The sequence below is a fragment of the Camelus ferus genome, chromosome 1, assembly GCF_009834535.1.
Source record: "Camelus ferus isolate YT-003-E chromosome 1, BCGSAC_Cfer_1.0, whole genome shotgun sequence".
In the NCBI taxonomy this organism is placed as follows: Eukaryota; Metazoa; Chordata; class Mammalia; order Artiodactyla; family Camelidae; genus Camelus; species Camelus ferus.
Window position 1 is genome coordinate 58893111 of NC_045696.1, and position 17073 is coordinate 58910183.

Sequence of the window (17073 nt, forward strand, 5' to 3'; positions counted from 1 at the left end):
TAAACACATAGGACATCATACTAAAAATCATCTGTTACAGCAAAGGTAACCATCAACAAAATAAAAAGGCAACCTTATGAATCAGAGAAAATATTTGCAAATCATATATCTGATAAGGAGTTAATATCCAATATATATAAATAACTCATACAATTCTACAGCATAAAACCAAACAACCTGATTAAAAAATGGGCAGAAGATCTGAATAGACATTTTTTCCAAAGAAGACATACAGATGACCAAGTTACCTAAAAAGATGCTCACCATCATTAATCATCAGGGAAATGCAAATCAAAACCACAATGAGAAATCACCTCACCCCTGTTAGAATGACTTCATCAAAAAGACAAGAAAGAACCAATGTTGGCAAGGATGTGGAGAAAAGTGAACTTTCATGCACTGTTGGTGGGAATATAAATTGGTGCAGCCACTATGGAAAACAGTTTGGAGGTTCCTCAAGAAATTAAAAATAGAACTACTATATGATCCAGCAATTCCATTTCTTGGTATTTATCTGAAGAAAATGAAAACACTAACTAGAAAAGATAAATGTACCCCCATGTTCATTGCAGCATAATTTACAGTAGCCAAGATATGGAAACAACCTACGTGTCTATCAATAAATAATGGATAAAGATGATGTTTTGTGTATGTTTTATATATAAAGATGCTTAAATATATGTATTCAGCCATAAAAAAGAATGGAATCTTGCCGTTTGTGAAACATGGATGGACCTTGAGGGCATTATGCTAAGTGAAAAAAGTCAGACAGAGAAAGGCAATTACTGTATGATATCTCTTACATGGGGAATCTAAAACAACAACAACAAAACCCAGCTAGCATCAAGTATACAGAGAACAAATTGATGGTTGCCTGATCCTTATGTTTTTTAAGAGTTGCCTCCTTCCCACCCTCAGTTGTGCTTGTCCATCATTCCACAGCTGATCTGGTCTAACTTGAAAAGCCCCTTTATCTGCCAGCATTCGTGGAGAGACTGTCAGAGGGCATATGGGCTAGAGGAGGAGGTGGGGGTAGGGGAAGGGGTGGTCTAATTGCTCTGTTTTTGCCTTGTTCTGTGGTAGGACTCAGCTTGGTTTTTGAGGTTTTCTCCCCCGCAGATGCTTGCAGAGTGGAAAAAGTTGAAACAAAATTAATTATTAATTAGTGTATTCCCAAAGTTTGTCAACAACTCAAGTCTAGTGTATCACATCTCTTATTCTTTGCCCTGTGGGTTTAATGCCTTTTGTCTCTTTACTTTCATTTTAGTGAGGTTTTGGGAAGCAGGAAGTAAATGCAAGTGTTCAGTCTGCCATATATGACCACTAGTCTCAATTTAGTTTCCATGGAAACAGCTACTCTTCCCTTTAGCACTCAATTTTTACTGATTTATATAATAATTAAATTATGTAATTACAAGTACAACTGGCATAAAGTTTAAGAGCAAACCCAATTGACTCTTGGTAAATATATAATGCAGCTTGTGGGCATCAGTGGAACAGAAGTGTGTGGGCATCAATTAATTTATTTTACAGAGGGAATGAAAACTGTTGTTAAGGCAGGCAAGTTGGATTAAATGGAAATTAATTAACTGAGCTTCTACTTTAAATAAATGAATATAAGGCATTCATTAACAGGGTGCCTTATTAAAAGTCTTAAAGATTTGGCTTCTTGTACAACCAATTTAACTTTAAAGGAGCTTATCTGTCTTTAAAAACTCTTCAAGCAAGCAAATGCCTTTCTAGGGTCAGGCTCTTCTCTGTACTTTGACCATGGGTACTGCTGATGTGTTCAGACTGACTTCCTGGACTCTTGGACCCTTGTCTATCCTAACTCCTAGGTGTCCTATCCTACTTCTGCATTGATCTCCTTTTGACCTGCTTTGACCTTAAAGACCTTGGTTTGTATCAGTGAATTGATACCTCAATTCCTCTTGAGGCTCCCCTTCATAGGTACCTTGTTCCTCTGGTCTCTGACCTTTTAGGGCTTCTTCAGGACAAAACTGATTTGCCTTCCCATTGGCCTTCTTCTCTGCGGGAAGTCAGGTTTCAGCTTCTGTCCTCTAAGTAAGTTACCCACTCATCTATTTGCTTTCCGTCTTCCAAAATTCTGGTATTTTTCATCTCTCTTCTCCTATATTTGTCTTTGAGGGGTTTGTAGTTTAAAAAAATTATTATTCCTTCACTCCCAGTTTACTGGGGGCTCTAAAGAGAACAGAGTTACTGCTTATCTTCAGGAGTTAATCTTTGGTCTTCTCTCTGCTGTGGTAGCTCCCCATTTTCTAAACCCTTAATCTCCTGATTCTCCAGAAAATAGGAGAATTTTGAGCTTTCTAGACAATTTTTTTAAAGTTATCTACCCAGCCTTTTCTTGGGACTGCGTAGCAGATCCCTATTTGTTCTGTGGTTAATATGCAGTCGGAAAGAAGTCAATGTGAATTAGCTTTTGTAAATATAAATTAAAAATTAGAGAACTTTTTGGGATTAAAGGTTAAATGATAAATTTAAATTCAAGCCAATTTTGAGAAATTTCTTCTTGATTGGAAATAAGACTCCAAGGTCAGATGAGCTTTTCTTTGACTATGAAGAAGAGGGTCTTTAGGGACTGGGAGTTAAAACTTTTCCAGAGAACAAGAAGGCAGTTGTAACATTTCATAAACCCATGCAATTGTTTTTTGTACAATTGTATGGGTACTTGCAGTTTCAAAGATCCTTTTTTGGGAGGTGGGTGGAATTTAAATAATTCTTTCCATCTTTCATTAGTATATAACTTTTTCACATATTTGTTTTGTTTCTATAGAAGTATTACCAGTTTCTTGAGGATGCTCTCTTTGTTAAAATTAAAAAAAATTAAAGCTATTTAGCTTTGTCTTTTTTTTTTAATGGGGGAGGTAATTAAGTTTATTTGTCTTCATGGAGGTTCTGGGGTGCTAAGCATGCACGCTGCCACTGAGCCATACCCTCCCCCTAGAGGATATTTCTGACACAGCTTAGCATCTCGAGTGCCAGAGGAATAGGGCTTACCATATGGATCAGGTACTATGCATGAGCTCTTTTAATTTTTATAATGATCTTTGAGAGAGGAACTATTATTACTCTAGTTTTATAGATGAGGAAACTGAGGCATGAGCTACACAGCTGGAACTGACTCCACTTGATTAACCAGGTTAGCTAGATCCTATGCTGGTATCCTGGTGCATTTGCCTTCAGGGAAACAGGTGAGGTGCTTTTTGGAGAGAGATCTGGGGCTTCATGGAGCTTATGGGACAGGTTGCATCACTGCTTACTAATAAGTACTTGTTGAACTTGAGCTGAGGCTATCGTTCATTGTAACATACCATCTGGAGCAAGATTGTTGCCCTATATAGCCTAACCTGTCTCTTAACTATTGGAAGCTACTACCCCAAAGAAGCTAATAATAATAAATTGACTAAGGTTAATTTGTAACCTCCCTTTTCCATCATTATCTCCAACTAGAAGAAATCTAGTCCCAGAGAGTCAAATAATGTCTTGTGAAGATTTACCATATGCTTCCATGTGGTCGCTGCTGGGGCTGTGGTCTCTGACATGAAACCCTCCTCGTGATGTGCAGGCATTTGGAACACCAGCAAGGCCTATGAGCTAAAATTTCAAACAGCCAGCAGTTAGAAATTGACTGTTGTCTCCAAGTGCTGTGTATATCCTGGGTATTTCCAGTTCCAACGGGAAGGGAGTTATTATCAAAGCCACTGAGGTTAAAATGACTGTAGCTGTCAGGATGGCCCCTCCTCTTTCCTTTTGGTTCACTGTCAAGGAAATCTTGCCCTGGTGACTGTGTCTCCTCCTTTGCTTCTATCTCATTTGTCCCCATTGGATGCTCCCCTATCTCGAGTAGCTCCTAAGTTCTAAAAATACTGGAGATCTTTGGCTTAGCTGGTTGCTTCATATCGTAGTCTGGTAATTGCTTATGAACTGCAGATCTATTTAGATTTTGTGGTGAGAAGCACAGAACTGGTACTTTAAAAAATGTATCAATATAAATAATCAAAAACAATAACCTAAGTATTTGGTCTGTATTATGTAATACAATTGATGAAACTGTAGACCATACTCTCCAGACTGATTTCACACAAACTTTGAAGTTTTAATTTCACAGTAATTTGAAAAGTGGTATGCACAGTTAAAGGAAAATTTGGAGTTTCTCTTTTCCTCCTAGCCCATCTATAACAGTGCCATCTAATAGAACCTTACAGAAAGTTCTAATCTGTGCTATCCAATAAAGTAGCCAGCCACTAGTCACATGTGATTATTGAGCACTTGAAACGTGGCTAGTGCAACTGAGGAACTGAATTTTAAATTTTACTTATTTTAATTAATTTAAATTTAAATAGCCACTAGTGACTCATGACTACCCTACTGAAAATAGAACAGATCTAGAATATGATGATGACCTTATAAAGGATAATCTAGGTTATGTTGCAGTCACAAAGAATGCTAAAATCTTGGTGATTTATAAGAACAAAGATTTATTTCTTGCTTGTGTTACTTACGTACCCATCTGGGATTGGCTGGGGATCCAGGTGGATAAAGCAGCCACCACCTGACATGTTGCAGTCATTATGGAGAGGCTTGCACCAGTAGTTAAATTCTCTGGACCAGAGGGTCAAACATCACTTGTGCTTACACCTCACTGACCAGGAACAGTCACACAGTCTCATCTGGCCAGGGAGCCAGGAATGTGGTCCTAATCATATGTCAGGGGGCAAAAAGCCTCAGGAGTGACTGCTACAGCTATTAGCTTCCCTTTCAAAATACAGAGGAGTTCCCAAGGGGTAAATAAGTAGTATTACTCGTATTTTCTGAAGAAGAGTGGAGAAGAGTGGAGAGTTGAGTTTCTTTAGAATTCAATTATCCTTCACCTCCTTGATACTCATTAGCACAGACGTATTAAAAGCAGGTAAAATGTAGAAAGTAAAACTCAAAACATTTTGATAAGAAGAAATAGAGACATATAAATAAAGTTAGAGCTGACAACAGTCGGCATGTCTTTTTAGTTACAGGTAGAAATTCATTTAATATGAAGCTCTGCAATGTAAGGAATAATCAATGGATTGTTTTCTATCTGTTTGGGATGAGAACAGAGTAGAAGAAAATATATTTGTTATTTTTCAGACTGTAAAGTACATTTTTTACTAATAAGGAATAAAAAGTCCTTTTCTTTAAAAATAATAATTTTCTCACTAGAACATTTGTGGATTATGGTTGCCTTATAAAAAAATGAAATAATTTAAATATTTATCATCTGGACAATGGATTGTTTCTAGACTACACTGTGGAATCATAAAATCATGTAGTCCAACATTAAATAGTATGTCTTGATTCTTTCTAGAATATCTACAATATTGTTTGAACACTCAGGACACGGGACTTCACCATCTGATATCTGACAACAGACTTCCTATGAACAGGAGTAACGGCTTCCGGAGAACAGATGCTTCGATATCAACACAGAGAAAGATAACACCCAGGCTGCCAGTAACAAATTGCACCAAAGTTACAAATGCAAACCACACCCTGGTAAGTAATATCAATGATGATGATGATTTTGAAATGAAAATGTCATATAGATTTTAGCACTATGAGGATACTGTAGATACTAGAATGTAATTGAACCAAAATGATGCTTGAGAGAAACTTTGAAATAAATGTGCAAATGAGGCTACCTAGTATAAACAAGAACTGCCTAAGTCATTCTGCTCCTTAGTAAAACACAACCACATAAGCCACTTTCTGCACCAGAGCATTTGTTTTTAGTTTCCAAGATCTGTTTGGGTTTTCTACAACTGGTGGCATGGAAAAGAGAAGGCTGCAAAGACTGAACAAACCGCATGCACTGTGGTATCCTTTATTTTAAATTGTGAGCTAACTACAGTTGTAGTGTTCTCATTTACCATTCTGATGGCATAATAAACTGGGAGAACATTAACACAATTTCAAGAAGGCATCAAAAACCTGTAAACAAACATACACACCACACATGCACGCACATATACAACATACACGCACACAAAGGTTATAGTCTAAACACAGTTAAACGTGATGAATAAAAGCTTTGAATGCTCTAACTCAAATTAGAAACACTTTATTATAGTAAACTGTGGCAATACTGTGGCTATTATGAAAAAATATTGTAACTGTTTAAAAAGCAAAAAGAAAAATACTGGCAATTTGAAGCTAGCAGCAAAAAGCAGATAAAAATAGAATGGAAGATAACATAAGACTAAGTAAAGCAAAATTCTAATGTTGATACTATGTAGGATTGCACTGAAGTAATTTAAAATTGGTTCTTAAGAAACTATTGAAAAGTCCCTTGAAATATTAAACTGCTGCACTTTACAAACAGTGGAAAAGAAAAAGTAACACACACACGCAGAGGAAATGTATTAGGCATATCAGTTTATGGTCTTTGTTTATGACCTTCAAAAAGTTTTATAAAGAAAAATTTAAGTGCCAATGTAGTGAAAGAAAGTTAAAAATTCCTAAAGACACAAGTCTGAGTGCATTTATCAGATCTAAGAATATATTTCAAGGTTGGGGGCAAGGCATGATTGATGCACATTCAAGAAGAAAAACCTTGTGGAACCCATAAGGTAGGTAGAGTTCTCTGAAGAGTGTTTGGAATGAAGGTATATTAAACTCAGACTATCCTGAAGAAGATTCCCAAGTATGTGGAGTTCTATAGCTCTTCAGTTGAAATCTGTTTCATAGTGGCCAATAAATAATTAAGACTAACTTTTCAGCAAACTGGTTTTTCATACATTCAAACACAAAAACCGTTACCACACATGCAGAGCTGATGCTCTAAAACAGCACAAATATGAATTGTGGTTTCAGAAAAAAAGCACATCAGCAAGGAATTACTTTTCATAGGTTCGAATAAAAATGTCTGAAGCTGCTAGACATCTTCAAAGAGGGGATAAGTTTAGAGTGCCTACTGATTTTGGAAGAAAGAAGATTCTCTTTTCCCAAGGAAGCCAGTCATCCATGAACAGGGGACATGTCTTCAGAATCTAAGAAGCGTGATGTCCCAAGTGCTTAAACTCATGGCAAGTTCAGATTCAGAAAAGCTGGCAGGTAGAACAGGGGAGGGAAATGAAAAGTTCGAATGTCTATGGTATACTTTGGAATGAAATGTGCCTTGTAAGTTAAAATGGCTCAACTGCCTGCAGAATGAAGTGCTGCAGTGCTGGAGAAGACCCGGTTCTCTGGAGTAGGAGCTGGGAGAGACCCCCACCTCCAGGGACCCTCTGGGCGGAGCTGTGACCACAGGATCACGAGTGCTTTCAGCAGGGGAATTTATGACTTTGCCCAGGTCAGTTTTCCTTTTGGTTACTTCTTCTCTAAAATCAACTGGTCAGACAAGTTACTGGTGATTTCTCAAAATGAAATCTAGCTGTACTAGTATCTAAAGGTGCCAGCTAATTCAAACTAATGCCCATCAACAATGCTGCTGGGTATCAACCACTGTTGCCCAAGAATCAACCCCTAAATGACCTAACTAAATAATCTATCACACTAGGTGCTTTTACTATCTTGGATTTTTTGAGCTTTAGAGAAATAGTCTTTGTAATATGACTTAGAAACTGCCTCTCTCTGGCTTTGTTTCACTCTTCCTCTTCTTCCTCTTCTCCTTCTCCTTCTCCTTCCTCCATGGTTTCCACAATGAGCTCTGCTGTGCAGGTGGCTTCTCCAAGACTGTTGACAGCCTTGCAGGTGTACTTGGCGTCATCATCCCCGCAAACATCACTAATGATTAAAGAGCAGTTCCCATCCTCATCGTAGTCTATCTGGAAGTGGCGGGACTCCCTGATTGACTGGTCATCTTTGAACCAGACGACCTCAGGGTCTGGGTATCCTGCAACACAGGGAGGGAACACAAGTTGTAGAAACTGTTACTTAAAATTGCTTACTAGTTCATGCAAACTTCTGAGTTATCTCTATTGATTAAGGGGGTAAAGGGAAAAAATTATGATGTCTGCTTTTAGCATCTCTTTTGATATTTACATTTAAATATGGGCATGAATTATAAATACTAATGTCTGAAATTCCACATAAGGTATTGAACCACCCACGTAGGGCTTGTACCACCTCTCACTTTTATACAGATACAGATTACTATCTGGAACACTGCCCCAACTCCAGCCACATAACTAGAGCTAAATATCTTCTTGGATTAAAACAAATTTTTAAAATTTTGTATAAAAGTTGAACATAAATAAATTTAAATAAAAAACAAGAATCAGAAAAAATGGGCACAGGGGATCTTTTGGGCATGATGGGAAAGTTTTAAAATTGGATTGTGGTAATGATTGCACAATTTTGTAAATTTCTTAAAAATGTAATTGAATTGTACACTTAACATGGGTGAATTTTATGGTATATAAATTATAACTCAAAGGTGATAACAGATCTATAAAACATAAATTAGAGGAATGGATAATACTTCTAAGAAAAAGAAAGCAATATTTGTCTTAGTCTGATCCAAAGGCAGATAATCTGCCTGTAGATAACTGGAAATTGACCACATTGATTAGCCTTATATTATGCATTAGTCATGTTTAATGCTGCAAACTTCAGCATTAAAAATAGATATTTTATGCCTTTAAAAACATATCATAATTCTAACTGACCTGTTTTTAAATTTTGTAGTAGTTCTACAGGACAAAATTGTAGCCCCAACCAGAATAAAAAGTACACATAAGAACTTAAAATTCTAACGTTCTTTTCAAGTAGAATTTTGTTTTTATCAAAACAGCATCCATATGCTTAAATTTCTCCTCAGCATTCCAGTTGAAGTAATGCAAATACCAAGAAAATAATCTCAAAGAGAAAAATAAGCAAAAAGATGATAATTATTATGATATAATATTTTCTAAAAAATCAATAAGGAAAAAGTAAAGAACTTCATAAGACCCAAAGGATAGTGATGGTGAGAGCTATAAGCAGTGGCCCCAGAGCTCTCAGCACACCCCGAATCTGAGCACTTCCACACTAGCAAAGGTAGCACATTCACTTTATAAAAAATTGAATGAAAAAAGAGAAAGATTATGGTAGGTGAGGCATTTACAAGGCATGTTGATAATATAGTGATGTAAGAGAAAATTGTTTTTTCATTCCTACCCTTGGGTTACTTTACCCAAAAGGCACTATCTAGTCATACTGCTGGAAAAACTGACAAAGTGGGAGGCGTGGTCTCTTCTGACTGCTGTCCTGTGCTGTGCTGCCTTGGGGAAGTGGGTCCCAGCCCTCCACTCTGGTTGACACATGACAGTCACAGACTGGAAGCAAAGAGGCCTATCTTGTCATGCCTCTTATCTTTCTAGAACATTGCAGTCTGTGGAAACTGAAATGCTATGTGTTACCAACACCACGAGTTTCTCAGGTGCTATACTGAGATCCCTTTGGGTCCCTTGAGCTCCAATGACTCATGACTCTATGGCCATGTTATTTCTGGCAGGCAGGGAGGCATGGGGAAGACAGCACAGGCGCCTGGATCCCAACTTCCCCCCGTTGAAGTCACACTGCAGGTGCTCTCTGCACTTACCAGTCTCACAACTTTTCCCTTGACTCTATGACGTCTTTAAAAGACGTGAAATGTTTATCCTTTCCTGATATGCCATCTCACAGAGTCCCCAGAGCCACTCAGAGCATCAGACACCGTCTTACAGGTGAGTGCCTGAGGCTCAGGAGAGTTAGATCACCACCTGTGGTCACACAGCCGCAGATGCAGAGCTCTGCATCGTATGCTCTTAGTGCCAGCCTTCCTTTGAGAGCCTCTTGTGGGTGGTTCACATGCTTCCCAGAAACTCAAAAAACTCATTTTGTTAAGCATGTTCCATAACCAAACAGGTCCGTGATAAACCACTTTGAACTTGGGTCTAGCGGCCGATGTAAGTCGGTAGATATCAGATGTGCCCTCAGAGAGTCCCTGAATGGCAGTAATCCTGCAGTGGGCCAGCTCCTCCTGACCCGCTTTCCCTCCCAGCCTGTCTGTTCCAGAACTGCTGTCTCACCGAGGGCCCACAGTAGGGGCCTCCCAGCCAGCCGTGCCCCTTTGGTAATAAGGGAAGAGCAGCTACAAACTTACCTTCAATCTTGCAGTCAAACCTAGCAGCGCTTCCCTCCACAACTTCTAAGTCACGAATTGTCTTAGAAAAGTAGGGTTTTACATGGGGCTTTTCCTCAGCAACAGCCTCAAGGAAAGCTTGGGCAACATCTTCTAGAAGACAGGAAAGAGGATGGGGTCATTTCTTCATTCCTTCTCTCCTCTTCCCTGGTTTAAAAGAGCTGACTTTTTTTTTTCAGTTGCTATAATTTGGCAGATAATGCAGCTTAGAGGACTGAATCATAAGCACACCTTTCTCCTCGGGACAGGCTGGCCTGTGGCCAAATGACTTTGGCAGAAGAGAGAACTGCAACCAAACTGGGGAAATGTTTGGACTCCCCCTTCCCTTATGCTGACACATTGAAAAAGGAAATAATCTTTAAAAAGGATTTTTGGCTGCATTTCATACTGCTTCAGGATTCAGTTGAGGGTATCTAAGAAGGACGGAACCACACCAGCCATCCTGATCTCTACCCCTTTGTCCTCCTCCAGCAGCAGCAGGCCCTTCATCTGCTCCCAGAAGGGAAGAGCCAGGTCCTAGAGGCATCTTCGACTTGCCAGCGGCTCTATTCTACACACATCTACTGCCTTCACATTGTGTGACGTGGACCATGGTTTGGGATTGGTCCAGGGAAAAGCCATAATTTGGAGGGGCTCCTGATCCTCTCCTTCTTTAGGCTATTGCTGGGTCATCTGGGGAGTGGCAAGGGTAGATCGGGAGGGATCAGGCCCATGTGCAGCAGACTCTGTCCCCAGCTGCATCAGAACAGCTCAGCAGGCCACGTTGCCAGTTACCCTGTCTTGTGCACAAAGGGATCTAGACTCAGCCTCTCATCTTTGGATACCAAAAGCACGAGGCAGCGGGAGGTGGAGGGGTGTCTCCAGCCAAGGCGGCACCTCAAGATGGTAAGGGCCAGACCCTGCACTGCATCTGAAGCAGGAAGAAGCCGGGGCCTTCACTGAGGAGATGGATGGGGCAGTATCTCAAAGACGGTGGGCAAGTTACTAACCCTTTTGGTCTCTAGGAAGGGCCCTGTCAATCTGTCTACCCAGTTCAAACGACATGTTTTGGCATATGAAAAATACCAAACAAACATGGACTGTACGAGTTAACTTTTGTTTAAAAGAAAACCACAGAGACATGGTTAAAAAAACAGGAAGGATTTTCTTAAAAGTACACTACAATATGTGTTTTTTACTTTATGTTTGCCTATCCATTATATAAGTATTGCTTTTGCAATGAGAAAAAAAGAAAGCTTTTAATAAAGCCTCTCCTAATTCTTATGTAAAATATAGAGAAAAGCTAAGCAGAGATCACCTGTTTCTATTAGACAAATAATAACTTTCAAAAGTTGTTAAACCTAAGGTGAAGCAAAGAGTAATTACTAAACTTATCAATTATTGTCAGAGCAATGTAAAAGTACTTCTGAATTTTTCCTTGTAAATTGTGTTATAAAAAAACCAAAAAACAATTCCCCTCTACCCCCACCCCCACAAAAAAGCCTCTAAATGCCCCTCCATCCCTAACTTCCTTTCTCACCAACTGGCTGGAGAAAATCTTCCTGTAGCTCCTTACCTTCAGAGTCTAGTTTTTCTGCATTGAGCGGGCTGGTTGGTGATCCTGTTGAGGATTTCCTGCCACTGAGCCCTGAGATCATTGCCATAGAGGACAGTCTTCCAATGGCTCTCACAGCATTGCCTGTTTTCTGAAAAATAGACACTGGCGTTGGACTCACGCAGTGTCCCTGGTTCCAAGTGGGCAGCGGGGCTCAGGGAGAAGAGCCCAGCCCAGGAGAGGCAGCTGTCCCTGGAACGAGGGCTTCCCCAGCGCCGAGGTTCCGCCAGAGGAGTGAGCCCAGCCTTGCTCTGCTCAGCACTATCAGCGTGTCGGAAGATGTTCAGAGAATGGAATGGGGCCTGGAACCAATGTGTGCCTTAATGTGACTAAACAAGGTCAACATGAGACAAAAACCCTTTTCATACTGTGCTTCAACTCCCATAAAAGGGATAGTTTATATAAAGCAACTGCAGGCTGAGACAGCTCCAAAGACTTATTGCTGACGGGGCCCAGTGGGGCTGTTTCTCGTAAAACAATGCTAGTGATATGATTTTAATTGGTCAAGAGAAGAGTTACTACGGATCCCACAGGTCCTGTTGCAAAAAAAAAAAAAAAAAAAGGCATTCTATTGACCATGAGCAAGTTGCTTAACCTCTCTGGGCTTCAGTATCCTTCTCTGTTTAAGGAGAGGGTTGGACAAGATGATCTGCAAGGTCTCATTTAGTTCTGTTTAAGATTCAGATACCTTAAAGATTTTGAGAAACACTCTGGCTAGGCCCAGCACAAGTCTGTGAATACCCAGTGAAGCTCCAGAGAGGTGTTCTTCCCAGATGCACACCCCAGCATTAAAAAGAACCTGAAGACATGAAAAGCACAGCACTTTGCTTTTCTGAGTGGCAGCGCCTTGGGAGAGGACAGAATTTCTGCTGAAACAGATGCCAGGACTTAAGATGAACATTTTCTTTGCATTTGAAAACTCTACCAAGCATAAGACTTAGGTCAAGGAGTCCCCAATAACACTCAACTGTGTTTCTCACCTTTAGGTAAAGTTTCTCACCCCTTTTCTAAGGCCAATGGAGTGACTAAGATAAGAAACTAAGGCATAAGCAGCGCTTTCCACCCCTGCACCTGAAGCATCTTTTCAGGGATCCAGATGCTGTGCATCCAGAAAGTAGATGTCACCACAGACTGGGTTTTGAGAGAGGAAGGAGACATTTTGTACACAGGCAAACGGCTGGCACTCCCCGCTGGCCCTCAAACTGTGCCGACAAAGCATTTTCCTGCTGAATTAACTTCATGCACTCAAGTATTTCAGGGAAGCCTCACAATTTTGGAGTATCTGGAAAGCCAATATGCTTCAGTAAAAAGATTATTTCAAAAGTAAGGAATTTCAGGGTGCTAAGGAATCATACAGAAAACTGTGTGTAAGTGTGGTTTAAGCAGAGACCTACTGCTGTGACCACAGTTGCCCCCATTTTGTCACATCCCATCCTGGCTACAGACTATCTTCATGCACTCTGAACAGACGTTCCATCTTGCCCTGTCCTCTGGCCATCCACCCTCTCACATACATCGCTGTGTGTTATGCTTCCGGCCCTCTGTAAAAACCTGCGGGGAAGCTGGGTCACTCTGCAAAGAAGCCAGGGAGCCCCCGGGGGACGGGGGTGGGGGAGAAGGTGTGAGATGATGACGGACCGACTTAACTGTGGGCAGAGTCACTGTGGCCATGCAGAGAATGCAGACAGAGACCATTCAGCAGCTTCCCGTGCTCTTCTGGGTGAGGCTGTTACTGGTGACATCATTGATTTGTTTGTCCTGCTAGCTGGAGTGTGGAGAGACCCTAGCTCTTCCCAGGGGAGCATACCCTGACTTCAGGAACAGGTAGGAGGTGGCGCCAGCCACCGCAGCCCTCCCAACTGAGTCCACGTAAAACCAGACTGCTTCCTAACCAGCCAAACTCTCAGACTCCGCCCTTTTCAGCTCTCCATTCCCTTCATCCAACACAGATGGGTTTGCCCTGGGCAGGGTGTCTCTAAGCTCAGAGGGTTCACTCCTAACAAGAAACAGGTTAGTTCTCTAACCACTAATTGATTACTCTGTGACCTTGTGCCAGTCAGTTCCCTTCTCTGGGCCTCATGGTTAGACCAGAAGATTCAAATCTCCCTGCAGCTCCAGTCTCTACAGAAAGACTGTGATTTAGACTCGAGAACCTGTTGCTGGGAACGCTCCCCTTGAGGCTATGGGCTCCCTAATCCCCAACACCTGGACTGCAAGTAGCAGGACTGTACAGGGTGGAATGATGAAGTCTTTCTTCTTCTGTTAATAAAATGACTAATGTGAAGCTCCAGAACAAGGCAAATAAAAGAGTTACAGTATTTCAGAGGAGGTAGCAGATACACAGTAACATACAAATAGACTACACGTAGGGGGAGATTTTCCATCAGATGGAGTGATAGAGCACATTATTTCTAAAACAGGGAGAAATGTGCTTGATAAGGAAAATCTTAAAATAACCTACATCAGAAGTCATTCTTTGGAAATTGATTTATGAAAAAAATCTTGGTAGGGAAGTTATTTGTCAGCAGTGGGAAAGAAATCTATCTGTATGTTCTAGCCTTCCAGTTTCATGCCTTTGAGCTAAAAATTGGTTGCTGCTTTACTGACCAAGATTTTTGGAAATTTTTAAAACATCAAAAAAGAAAGCTTCAATTCTTGGTAAGATCTATTCCTTGTTTTGAGGAAGTCTTTTTCTTGTTTGAGGGCAATTGCCAAGGCTGGGTTCCTGTATTCCAGGCAGGCAGGGTTCGTAATGGCTTCCCTAATGCAGCACAGACTCCCTCCCCTGGGAGAACCAGCAAGCGTGACTAAGCAGCCTGGTTTGCCAGGGACTGAGGTATTTCCCAGGATGAGGGTCTTTCAGGGATGAAGCTGAGACAGTGCCTGGCAAACTTGGGCAAGGTGATCGCCCTAGAGCCAGCCAGCCGTCATAGGCCCTACGCACACACCAACAGCCCCAAGACTGCAATCTGCCCTGAGAATGCATATTATCCAAACATGATGGCCAAGAGTACTCTGTGCTATACTGAGTCAAAAGCTTTCTTCCCTAGGGCCCTTTGTTCCATACTAGTGAGGCCTTTGTGGCTCTTGGAAAATAAAGTCGGCTGCCCACAGGTCTCCAATTCCTACTCCTTTGCTTCTGGTTTTGCCTGCAGAAGCCCTGTTGTCCTACTCAACTTATCCACCCTCAGTGCTACTGCTCACCACCATGTATTTTAAAGATTCTTTTGATATAAATAAAAGACCTGCCCTCTATCAGAGTAACTTCATTCTAAGATCAATAATGTGATTAGTCATCTATACATTGCCTTGCTTGTAGGGATGTGTTCTCATGTTACTTCCTCTTTTGTGAAAACCACACCAGAATGATAATGGAACCTTCTCTCATGCAGCTGCAGAGAGTTCTGGGCCCCCTGTGCCTGTTCTGGCCCCCTCTCTCTGCCACAGTGCACCCCATTCTATTCCCCTCCACTCTGCCCCATCACACGGAACCTCGGCTGTTCTGAGAGGGAACCCCCTATTCCAGGGGTGCAAAGGTCCTGATAACTAAGGTCCCGGAGTATAAAATGTGGAAAACATTTTCCTAAGGAAGAAATGTAACACAAGATGGTCAGATGCAGCTGAACCATTACCAGTGAAATTATGCTTCAGGGATATGATGTGTTGAATGGGATTTTGTAGACTACTTTTCTATGTAATTTTGTGAAACCTAACTGCTGTTTCTGTGGAAAAACCATTTCCAAATGTTGCTGCCTATATTAAAATAGGAAATTAGGGTTCCTTCTCTGAATTATACCCTTTTCTTTCTCCTCTCATTCCCAGCAAAAGGGTTTTCTGGCTAATGACACTGTAAACACCAGAAAAAACCTAAGTGATTAAAATATCAGCACAAATTACAGTTCCTTGACCCATCTGACTGAAAAATTCTATTTATTTCCTCTCTCATTTCCTTATCTCTTCTCTGCGCCTATCCCCTGGGTTTAGGCTCTTCCTGGCTCTGGTTCACCAGCAGATGTGTGGATTCTCACAGAAGCCAGAAGTGATAAAGGCTGCCCCTTAACCCACAGCCTCATCCAAGCCAAAACCAGTGAGACTGCCTGCTCTGAGGGCTGCCCCACCCCCACCGCAGCCACCCTATCCGTTCCAGAATTATCGCTGTTTCTTGAGATCTACTGACCACAGGATCATTAATAAAGCCAGCCTTTGATTTTGTGGCCCCCTTGTTTTGTTTTTAGAAAATATTTGCTACTCTGATTTCGTTGGATCCTAATGGCACCAGAGGGTAAAGCAAGCAGCACAGGTGTTCCAGCTCACCAGGTACTCATGAGGGAGGCCAGGAGATCCACCCCACCTTCACATGGGGGGAAAGCAGGGGGGCAGTTACCAAGAACTGGCCCCCACTGCGGGGGAGCCAGGCTGAGAGACCCACATACCTGAAGCCCCTCGCTTGCCTCTGCTCCTTTCAACCTTTGGGTGAACTTGGACTTTTCGAAGGAACTGTGGTTTAGTCACCACAGTGTGTGACTGTGTAATTTGTGTGGCAAATTACCAGTGTCCCCTAAAATGGTGATTTCCTTTCTCTCTGTCACAAAGACAAGGTCTCAATGCCCAGGTCTCCTGAATGCTCGACTAAAACACTGCTCCTGCCAGGCCAGCATGACCCAGGTGAGGCCGGGTTCCCACCCTGAGCCATTCCTTCCATCTGTGCTATAATCCCCTCTGCTCTGTGTTCCAGCCATGTTCCACAGCCGATTTCAAACTCCTGCCCTTGGCAGCATTTCCTCACAACCACATCCAACTCTGCTGTGACTGGCTCATTCTCTGTCCGCACTCACATATATGGGTATGGAAAGCTATACTGATAGTTTATAATTCTTGGTGTGTGTTATGTCCTTTTATGTCTATTTGCTTCAGGTCCCTGTTACACTATACATTCTTTGAGTATAGAAACCACGTGCCCTCCAGTAGCCTAGGAATTTTATAATACTCATAGTGATAATAAAAATAAAATAGATGATAAATTCCCTATGGTTTTGGATGATAATTTTCTCCATCTGCTAACAGTCAGAGGCAATTTGTGTCATTAAACTGTGTATCATTAGGACTGTGTACTTTGGAGCCAGGCTCTGGGTTTGAGTCCCAGATTTCCCACTTACTAGCTATGTGATCCTTGGTGACTTTCTTAATCTTTCTCTGCCTCATTTGTTTGAGAGCTGGGGATAATGACAGTACCTGCCTCCCAGGATTAAAAGACAATACATAGAAAGTGGTTTGAGTGTTGAGCTGATGCATGGCCAGCTCTCCATACACACTGGCT

At 41.4% G+C, this 17073-nt stretch overlaps 1 protein-coding gene across 1 annotated transcript in view; it reads right to left on the reverse strand.

Annotated features, from left to right (window-relative positions):
- Positions 1 to 5865: 5865 nt before the first annotated feature.
- MYLK (myosin light chain kinase) overlaps positions 5866 to 17073 on the reverse strand; it is a 150936-nt gene continuing 139728 nt past the window's right edge. The window contains 3 exon segments of the mRNA XM_032481411.1: positions 5866 to 7891; positions 10124 to 10255; positions 11718 to 11847. Of these exon segments, the coding sequence (XP_032337302.1) occupies positions 7641 to 7891; positions 10124 to 10255; positions 11718 to 11847 (513 nt within the window). The 3' untranslated portion in view covers positions 5866 to 7640.